The sequence below is a fragment of the Chenopodium album genome, chromosome 7, assembly GCF_948465745.1.
Source record: "Chenopodium album chromosome 7, dcCheAlbu1.1, whole genome shotgun sequence".
In the NCBI taxonomy this organism is placed as follows: domain Eukaryota; kingdom Viridiplantae; phylum Streptophyta; class Magnoliopsida; order Caryophyllales; family Amaranthaceae; genus Chenopodium; species Chenopodium album.
The window spans coordinates 68,792,756-68,803,448 of record NC_137840.1 but is presented as its reverse complement, the minus strand read 5'-3'; the positions used below and the strand labels follow the sequence as shown (position 1 = coordinate 68,803,448).

At 29.3% G+C, this 10,693-nt stretch overlaps 1 protein-coding gene across 1 annotated transcript; it reads right to left on the bottom strand.

Moving 5' to 3' along the window:
* Nucleotides 1-3,850: 3,850 nt before the first annotated feature.
* LOC145638223 (putative disease resistance protein RGA1) lies at nt 3,851-10,486 on the bottom strand. Its single transcript, XM_081689190.1, has 2 exons — nt 9,704-10,486; nt 3,851-6,244 (listed from the first exon to the last, which is right to left on the bottom strand). Exons 1-2 carry the CDS (start codon nt 10,326-10,328, stop codon nt 3,939-3,941), a joined length of 2,931 nt encoding a protein of 976 aa, XP_081545316.1. The 5' UTR covers nt 10,329-10,486; the 3' UTR covers nt 3,851-3,938.
* Nucleotides 10,487-10,693: the final 207 nt, after the last annotated feature.

Sequence of the window (10,693 nt, the reverse complement as noted above, 5' to 3'; positions counted from 1 at the left end):
AGGATTTATATATCTAAGATAATCTTTAAAGTGTTTATAATAAGAAATAAAAATTATTCCTTAATTATAATTAAATTAAAATTTGTGATGTCTACCACTATAAATTGACGCATCCTACAACACCAATAAAATTTCATAACAATACAAAACCAAATCAAGCGAATTTTGTGTCAGTTGTGTCAGTTTTATGTCATCAATGGTTGCGTAATTCTTAATTTAATTTTTAAAATCCATGTTTAAATGTAAATTTGTGATTATTGCTTACATTGTGTTTATTTAGAATACTTAATGATTATATGTTTATTTTTTATTTATTGAATTTTGTTTTTACATGTAGATCTAATATAATCAGATAATTAAATTCTAGCAAAAATGATTGGAAAATCAAAGTAAAAAGAGGTATTACATCTTTATATATCGTTTACATTTATTAAATTTTTTATAAACCTTTTTAGTTTTTATTAATTAATTATATGATTAAAATAAATTTTTGTGATTTAGGTAGCATAATCAAGTCATCAAATTAACTTAATTTTTATTTTTAATTACAGGGTGATTACGTTCATGCCGCAATTAAAGCCAACCTTGTACAATTTCGTCCAAAATTAATTGAAAGAAAAGTTTACGCCATTATATATTTTTCAATCGTTACAAATAAGAAGCAATATCGCAAGCATTGTCAGTGACAACAAAATAATGATTTAATTTTTTAAAATACTATTGTTCGGGCGATTGAGGACGATGAAAAAATTCCAATGCATAGATTTGATTTTTTACAATTAAAATTTTTAGATCAATTTCACAATAATTTTTCACTTCCTGGTAAATATATATATTGATTTATTTACAAGACTATAAAGATTAATTTTATATAAATTTATTTTTGCTAACATGTTTTATTTATCCATTTTGATTAGATGGAAGAGATATGGGTGTGAACGAAGTTGGTGATTATATCAAAATAGAAGATAAATAGTATACATGTTTTTAATATTTTTTTATAATATTTTTATCTTTTAAAAAACAACAAATAATGATTTAGGATTTAAATTATTTAAAAATAAAAAATATCTTTTCACATTAAAGATTTTATCCTAATATGTAACCGATAAAATATTACATTTACAATTATTTTTTTTTGAAAGATATCATATTTACAATTTAATCATATTTTTAAATCCAATTGTTATATAATTAACAACCACAATAAAATACAAAACAACAATAAATAAAGTCTATGTTTCGATACAAAAATATATTTTCTTGAGATTTATATATGAAAAAACCGTGCATGGCACGGGAGCTAACCTAGTTATAATCTAAGGCTATCCTTATGTTAATAAAAAAACAAAAACTTCTAAAAATCTTAATTACAGTAAAAGAGTTTCCTATAACTATCAATACCACACAGTGACACAATACAGAATCGACCAACATCAAACTAATTAGGAGAAATCCCCTTTATATTGCAAGATTAGCAACTGTACAATTAGTAGAGCAAGAAATTAAATGTAGACTCTATAGAATTATTTAGGTGTAGTTGGCAGGTTGATTATTATTTAGATGTAACTATGTATGTAATAAACTAATACGGAGTAACTAATAATTAAAGCACCAATTTTGTAAGTTGCATTGTAATATAAGTAAATCGTGTTCATTAATCATATATTAAAAGTACAGTGTAAATCGCATGCATATATTAACTTGTTTTTAAACACAGTACAAGTCCAAGTATACAGGAAAATCATCATCAAAATCAAAATCATGCTTCATTCGTTTAAAAAAATAATTAAAAAAAAAACCTCAATTATAAAATTACCGAAATAATCAAATTAATTGCCCTAAATTGTACCACAAATCTTGCTTATAAATCTAGATTAAACATAAATCATACATTAACCGAATTCCGGCAAATAGGACAAACATTATTTTTATACAGCCATCTAAGTATACAAGGCTCATGAAACACATGCTCGCAAGGCAACTTCCCTAGAGATTTTGACCACTTCTTTATAAAACTAACAGCCTTATAATCTTCGCCTTCTTTGCTGTCCGTGGTTTTCAATTTTTGTAGACATATACCACACATATCCTCTCTTTTCAAAAACGCACCAACATCATCATCATCAATGCTAAGGCTTTGCAACCCCTTGATAACTAGTATTTTCTCCTCAAAGACACGGTCATTATTGGCAGCAACACACGCCTCGAACTCGTCTTCATTGCAAACTCGATCAGAAACAATACGATCAAGCCTTAAATCAGGAATTTCAATCTGCTTTAGAAAATTACCTTCATGTTCGATACTTTGTCCTCCTTGTTTCTTAAGAGATTCAACTTCTTCCCATATTTCGTACCTTAAAGTATTCAACTTTTCCATCAACCAATCACCAACAAAAATGTTTTTCTTAGAGGCTACAAGATCTTTAACGATATCTACGTAACACAATATGCAAAATGGGTTAATCATTAGACCTTTCTTTGGAGGTAATTTTCGTTTGATCACCATTCGTCGACCATTAGTATGATAATAAACTAAGTTTTCGTAGTAATCGTAGTTTAAACTAACTTCGAATCTTGTAGAGGAAGTACACGAGTCATCGCCTGGTGTGGGATTGATTATTGTATAATCGTCATGGCTACAAGGAATTACGATACCAAGATTGTGAAGCTCTTCATACCAAGTGATTAGACCTCTTTTTCCTTCCATACTGATTAACCCTAGAGAAATTTTGAGGAGAAATAGTGTATGTCTAGTTTAGGTTTTTTAATTATTAGGTTTTTTAATTATCAAATTATTATGTGCAAACAAGAATTAAACCCGTATATATACACAATCTAGATAGCTCATGTCCTAAGCTTGGTAGTATTCCTAGGTAAATCGGTACAATTTAGGAAACTATTGTACGGAGTAGTAACTAACTGATAAAAAAACTTTATGCATATACTATTCTGTCAATAAAATAAAATAATTAAATAAACAATTAAATAATACAAACCACCCTACAAAAGTACGTAATGTATGGGCCGGGATTTTTTCAGAATTTCTGGTACTCCTTAATTGTACCTTAATTCATTAAGCTAATTACATCCAACTTCTTTAATCTTATGCCTACCCCATTATGTATAAGTTTCTAGTTTTGTAAGGTGAAGGAAAGCTAAATACCTCTATCTAATGAGTTTACTGAACTATACAATCTCCTCTGTGAAATTTTATGCACGTTTGGTTTAAAGTTGGGTGAAATTCTATCCATGGGCTGCCACATTTTTATTAGAGGTGATCATTGGGCGGGGCGGCTTCGGACTTTTCCAAGGTAAGAAAAATCAACCCATTTTTCGGGACGAGTCAAATTTTGAGCCGAAAAGTTTGTGCCCAAACCCGTCCAAAATGGCCGGTTCGTGCGGCTCTTTGGGCCATTTTCATTCGGACCTGGCAAATTATAAAACCAACTAAATATGCATATATAAAACCGTCTTCCCAAGCCTGCCCAAAATTTTTGAAAAATTGGACCGTGCTAGAAATTTCTGCCTAAAATCCAAAACCCGTCCAAATTTGGGCCGGGCCACATTTGATCAGCTCTAGTTTTCATCCCTAGTATATCATCCATACTAAGGTACGATCCTATAGAACAAAATATGTTCAAGTAAGGTTGTACATCAACTATTCTAATATAAATCATCTAAGCCAATAATCAACTATGATGATCAAGCAATTATGTTATAAAACTGCAAATCACAAGGACTATTAAAAAATATATATACAATACGTACCATAAATGTAAAATACATATAATCACAAAGTTTAATTAAAAGAACAACCCAGTATTTTTATTAAAAGGTTGGATTTTTATTTTCCATTTTTTCTATAATTAATTAAAACTAGTATGATCAAAGAAGTCAACTAATTTTTTTTTTTTTTGACACACACACAAAACTTGTTACATCACTTGTGGAATCCACTCTAGCACATAACTTGTTACATCACGAATTACCAACTCAACAAGGCCCTGCAATTTACTCAAATCTGGGATGGGATGCTTTAGTGATTTAAAACCTTTTATTTCTAGTTTTTCCAAAGATGTGCATTCCGTGATACCAGTTGGGATCTTTTCTAACCTCTCACAACTAGATATTCTAAATGTATGCAAGGAGGAAAGACCCTTGAACATATCATCAGGTAAAGAAATCAAGTTGTCACAATTATCAATACTTAACTCACAAAGGGAAGAGAGACTAGACCCATTGAACATATCATCTGGAAGACTAACTAAAGTTGTGCAGTAGCTTAGTGTCATATGCTTAAGAGAGACGAGGGAACTCAAACCACTGGGTAAACACACTAACCTTAGACAATCATCGAAATACAAAGTCTCTAGCCTAGAACAATTTGACAGAGATTGAGGTAGGCTTTTCATCCCAGGCATCTCTTTAACAATGAGAGAAGTTAGACTACCACTTTTGTGATACTTGATTAGATCCAAGGGTTCTTCACTCTCACCAAATTCCTCAAGATATAAACTTCTTAGGGAATTAAAACTCAAGGCTGGACTTGTTTCCACAACTTCTAGCTTTGGGCACTTAACTATTTCTAAAACCTCAAGACATGGGAATGGGTCTATTGCTGCTAATGTGGAAGCATTAGTAGGGGGGAGGAGATTCAAATTTTTCAAACTTTGAAATCTGTAAATTCGAAGTTCTCTTAAAACTGGGAAAAAACCTTTTTCTAGACTTTTATTGAAATAATTATTCTCATTCTCACTACTGTTTAACTCTTCGCCTATATATTCCACACTAGGGAAATCATATAGACACAAACCCCTCAAACTAGGCAACTTCCCAAGATCGTTAAAAGGAAGGTATTGGCATACACAACCTGATATTGCAAGTCGTCTAAGACTGACCAACTTACGCAATACTTTTGGTAGCTCCTTTAGCCTCGTCTTTAAGAGAATCAATACCTGCAGCTGATAGAGTTTGCATATTGAGTCTGGTAAAGTTTCTATTGGGTTGGAAGACAGATCAAGATACCTCAAATGCTTCAAATTCCCAATGATATCTAACACTTCTTTTGTTATCCCTTTGTCAACTATTATCAGAGTTCGTAAGTATCTTGCTTGAGCTAACATATTCCAACTCGAGAATTCACCACTCCATACATTCATTGTTCGTATTTGTTGTACTATATCATCTTTCAAAGCTTTGCTTTTTTCCTCTTTAAAATCGAATAATACAAGATGACGACAATTGAATGCAGTGAATGATGTAGTATCAGCTTTAGCATCCCAAATGAACAACTCTTCTTTGAAGATATGGATTGCAAGATCATGCACTAAATCGTGCATCTTGCATTTCCATACTTCTCCTTTTGCGCTCTCCTCTGTCCAATTATCCTCCTCTAATTGTAAGAATGAGATATTCAACAAAGTTTGGAAATAGTCTTCCCCCATCTTTTCCATTGCCAAAGTTGAGTTGCTTGTTTCATGTAGGGTGAGGAATCCCTGAGAAATCCAAAGATCAATGAGCTCATTCTTATCCATTATGTGGTCTTTGGGGAAGGTCGTACAGTAGGCAAAGCATTGTTTCAAAGAAAGCGAAGGCAAATGCTGATAGCTCAAAAACAACGACGGTAAAATGTAATTTGGATCATTTTCCGACGAAGTAGCCCATACTTCATTATTCTCTATCGATTCCCAATCTTGTATCCTTTCCTTCGATTGAAGTAAACCTCCCATAGTTGTTATTGCCAAAGGAACACCGTTACACTTTTTAACAATCCTATGCCCTACCTCCTTATGAGAAGGAGTAGGAATATTGACCTGTTTTTCAAATAATGTCCAACTATCCTCGTCTGATAATCCTTTCAACTCATATGGTTCACGAACCCCAGCACTCGTTGCAACCTTTTTACTACGAGTGGTAACCAAAATCACACTACCTTGACGACGACCCTCAATTGTCCTCAATTGGTTTTTCAATGAATCCCATAAGGCTTTGTCTTCTTTCCAAACATCATCAAGTACAAGCAAGAACCTTTTGTCTTTCAACTCTTTTTGAAGTTCTTCCCTAATTGCTGCCATGTTAGTCAAGTCGCATTTCTTTGATGAAAGCAATTCAACCATTTCCTTCAAAATTCTTTCAACATTGAAATCCTCAGACACACATACCCACATTTTGTTATCAAAATGTTTTGCAACTTTCTCTTCGTTCTGGTATAGAGCTCTTGTTAAAGTTGTCTTACCAAAACCTGATTATTGAACAATAACAAAATTCAATAACATAATAATGAGGATTTGATAATATTGTAAGGATAAAATATTGATCTTTATTTACCAAAAATAGAATAAATCACAACCTTACAACGTTAGAAAGAGAATAGAGAAAAAATAGTATAGTGAACTATTAATCTCGTGAAGAAAAGTAATATTTGCTATTTTATGTCATTTGCATTTTTGTTATTATTTTATTTTCTTTTTTATATGTTATTTTATTAATCGGAAATTCTCCATATAAGAGAAGTAGACTAATTTATTTCCTATCTCCCATAGCGAGAATAAAATCTAAAATTTTCATGTCTTACCACCCAGTCAGACAGGCACTTCAGTAGTCATAAAACCTAATAACTACCTGTTTTTTAGTTGTCACATTCACCAAATTGATAGATACACATTACAACTTTTTATCTTATTCACTAGTATACATTTTCCAAGCAAGCTTACGACTTAAATATATCAGTGATAAATTTTATATGCATTAACTTTATTTGGCATCATTTTTTTTACTTAGGCCTTGTTTACTTCACCTTTAAAAAAAAAAATATTTAGTAAAAATAATTTCATTTCAGTTATATAAAATCTGTTCAGTAAAATTAATTTCAGTTCAGTAAAAATAAGTTCAGTTTAGTAAAATTCAATTTTCTTAAAGAAGAATTATAATATAAAATCAGTAAAAATAATTTTTGTTCACCAAAAAAAATTTCAGTTCAAAAAAATTAATTTAAGTTCAGTATAATATATATATATATACTTCTTTGTTGTCTCATATCACAACAATATCTTTTTATTAAAAAATCATACTGTAAAATTCCTCCAAAATTATATGCTATAATAAATCAAACTTGATTAAGATGAGGGAGTATAAACATCAAATACATGTATAGAGATATCATATGTTTAAAGAGTATATTAAAGTATTATTTTTAAAAAATAAATATTGATTTTTTTTTTGTAGAAAATATCTTAGGTGTAATAACTATATAAATATACTAAAGTAGCAATTGCTGACGTCATCTTTCCCCCAAACCTGTACACATATCGACTTATTATGAAAAATTTTCCCGCCCAAAAGTGTATGGCTTATTTTAGAAAAAAATAAATAAAAATTATCATGTGATAGTTTAGATACATTGTATCTAAACCAATCATTTAAAGTTACAACAGTAAACTATCATTTGTTTTTGTATTTATCCCAAGTTACTACACATTTTACATAAATCAATAATTTAAATTAATAAAAATAAGCTGACTACGGTACTATTTTCCTAAAAGGTAGGATATATATTAACAAATAGTTGTTTTTCTACTTCAAATTCATATTAATAATTGGTTTGCTTTTGAATAATGATTAATCATATTGCTGGGATTGCTTCGTAATACAAGAACTTTGATTTTTTTTTTTTTTTCAAATCAGAATATCTTCTTAATACAAAAATTTTGTTTGTGTGTATTTTTTTTTTAAAAAATCATCAATCTTAATATTTTGATATACTATTGAACATGTTGTTGATGATACTTTTTTTTTGCTTTCAAAGATTGATAAATTCGAGGGCGGTGTTTAACAACCCACTTAGTAACACTTAACAACATAGGCTTATGATTTTATTTAGGACAAAAATGTGAAAATATTAAAGTAAAATTGACATTAATTACCCGATTAATGTGTGATTTTGTCATACATTACAAACTTAATACGAAGTACTAATTTAAGTAATATATTAATTAGTTATCTAACGCCTCACTCAAGAAGATTATTTGTAGTGTATATGCGAGTTCAACACTACAATTTTATTTGTTATATGCGAGTTCAACACTACAATTAAGGCTAATCTAGTATGCTTATTATATGGGGGGATTTATCAATAACTTTTTCAAAATATAATGCAAATTTTTTTCAAATAAAAAAAAAAAGTACATGTCACTTTAAATTCCTTTTTTAGAAATAAGAAATTCTTGCAAAAAGTAACAAAACATTTCAAATTTAAAAAATAACACATCATATGAGAAGTTATTTTCTTATTTTCAAATAAAATATTGTATAGTATTTTAAAATTCAACTACCAATATCTAAGGTGTTATTATGGTAATCGTATTATCTTTCAAAAAAAAAATTATGGTAATTATATTATCATATACTAGTTTTTATTACCGTAAAGTGCACGGATTTATAAAGTGAGATTTATCAATCAATTACATAATACTAAAAGCGAATCTGACATTACACTTGTCATGTTCTGATTAAAAAATTTCCCACCACTTTTTCTTTCCTTTTTTTTTTTTTTTACTTTTTGTACAAAATCTTCATTAATATTAATTTATATATCCTATAATATTTAACTTTCAATTTGGCAACTATATACGAAATATATTCTATTTGCATATCTTTAAAAATATTTATAATAGGTACTTTTCTATGATAAACAAACATATAAGGTAATGTTTTAGAATAATATACCACTCCATACTTCGTATCATTCTTTGTCATTGTATTTTTTCTTCAAAAGTTTTTTTGCTTCAACAAGGATTGACACTATAGCTTTTACTATGTATTTATTGATTACTTTATAATAATAACACTAAAATTCAATAACTAGAAATATAAATATAAAAAAAAAAAAACCTTGATTATTAATTGTCAATATAATAAAAATAAGTCAATTAAATTTGTATAAACATTGTGCAAGTTATAATATGCTATAAAATATTGTGCCGGTCAAAACATGCCAATAAAATAGGGACATATAGGCTGTAAGGCTATATAATTACATTGCACGGGTTATAATTAACATAAATTTCATTCTCATATAAAACCCTATAATAATTGATTTTTTTTTTTAATGATTAATAATCAATAACTTTTGCTAACAATATAATATAAAATTTAAGTTTTTTTTTTTAAAGAAATTCAAGTATTTGTTTCAATTAAAATGCTGATTTGTTTTATAAAAAATTATTGTTAAATTAACATTGTAATTCATAATTCGGTTAAGTAAAAACCGTGCATTGCACGGGACTTAAACTAGTTAATAATATAGTAAATTGAAATTGAATGACTTATGTAACAATTTTTTTTAGTTCTGTTCAGTTTAGCTCAGCTCAGCTCATTTCAGTCAATGAGAACAGGCCCTTAGTATATAGATAGTTATAGATTAATTTGTTTATAATATAATAGTATCACTTTCATTGGTGACGAGGACATTAGTTTCAATGCTAAAATCTCATCAACATAGTTCAAAAAAAGATTCTATAAGATAATAATATAGTAACAAACTTTGGATTAGGTTATATAAATTAGTTTTGAATATTTTTTATTATATGTTGTAAATGGAAGGAATTATTTTGAATGTAATAGTATATAGTATCATAAACTTAATATGAAAAACAAAACAAGCAAAATAAATTTCAAAAGAACTTTGCACTTTAAAATTTACCTCCAAGCCCAACAATGGCAATGGTGAAGAGGTGTTCCTTATCATTTTCTGGACTACACATCATTTCGAGCAATTTTTGCTTATCATCCTCCCTCCCTATAACCTCAATAGCAATTGCATTTTTCCGAATAATCTCCAGGTTTTCCCTCCCAGCATTGCTAGTGGTAGGCACACTCTTGTCTAGCAACTTTACTTGTTTGAGGCCTATTCTCTTAGCCTCCTTGTCTAACTCATCGAACTTGGAAAGAATCTCAAGTACCTTATGAGTCATCCGAAAGCGGAAAACTACACGGTTATTAGAGGGAGAGAAGAAATTACACACTTTTTTCTTACGCATGAGGTTCTCACCCAACTCAATATTCCTGCGTATAATTTCATAATCGTAGTCATCCATTACATTAGCAGCAAAATAAGAGACATTCTTAACTTTTTGAAGCCAACGGTCAACACCTGGATTATCATTAGCACTTCCTACACCTTTAAGGAATTCTTGAGTGTCATTGAACCTTTCCTTAAGATTTTCAAGGTCACCTTGAAAACCTATAACAAGTTTTATCTCGTCCCATGCTTGAGCAGCTACAAATCCAGCTGTCGCTTTTACAACATCTATTGCTAAGTCTGCCATGATATGCAGATTGTTAAGTCAAAGTTTTTTTTTTTTTAAATTTTTTTTTTTGTTTTTTTTTTTACGGTTTTGTTTTTGTTAAGAGGATCGAAGAGAGAAAAAAAAAAAGGTGGGCGGTACAATATGAAATTTACTTGAATGTATGTACTCAATTTGTTTTGTGGACAATGATTTAATATTTTCAGACATCTTCCACTCTTTAAATAATGTGTAAAATTTGACTCCTTTATTCGTAGGTTTAGTGTAATTCTTTACTTGTCTTCACAAATCGTCCTATATGCTTTGAAATATTATTATTCTTTACTTCTTATATATTCCTATTATTCTTACTTTTACCTTGCCTATCTTAGCTTTGAGTAAAGTAA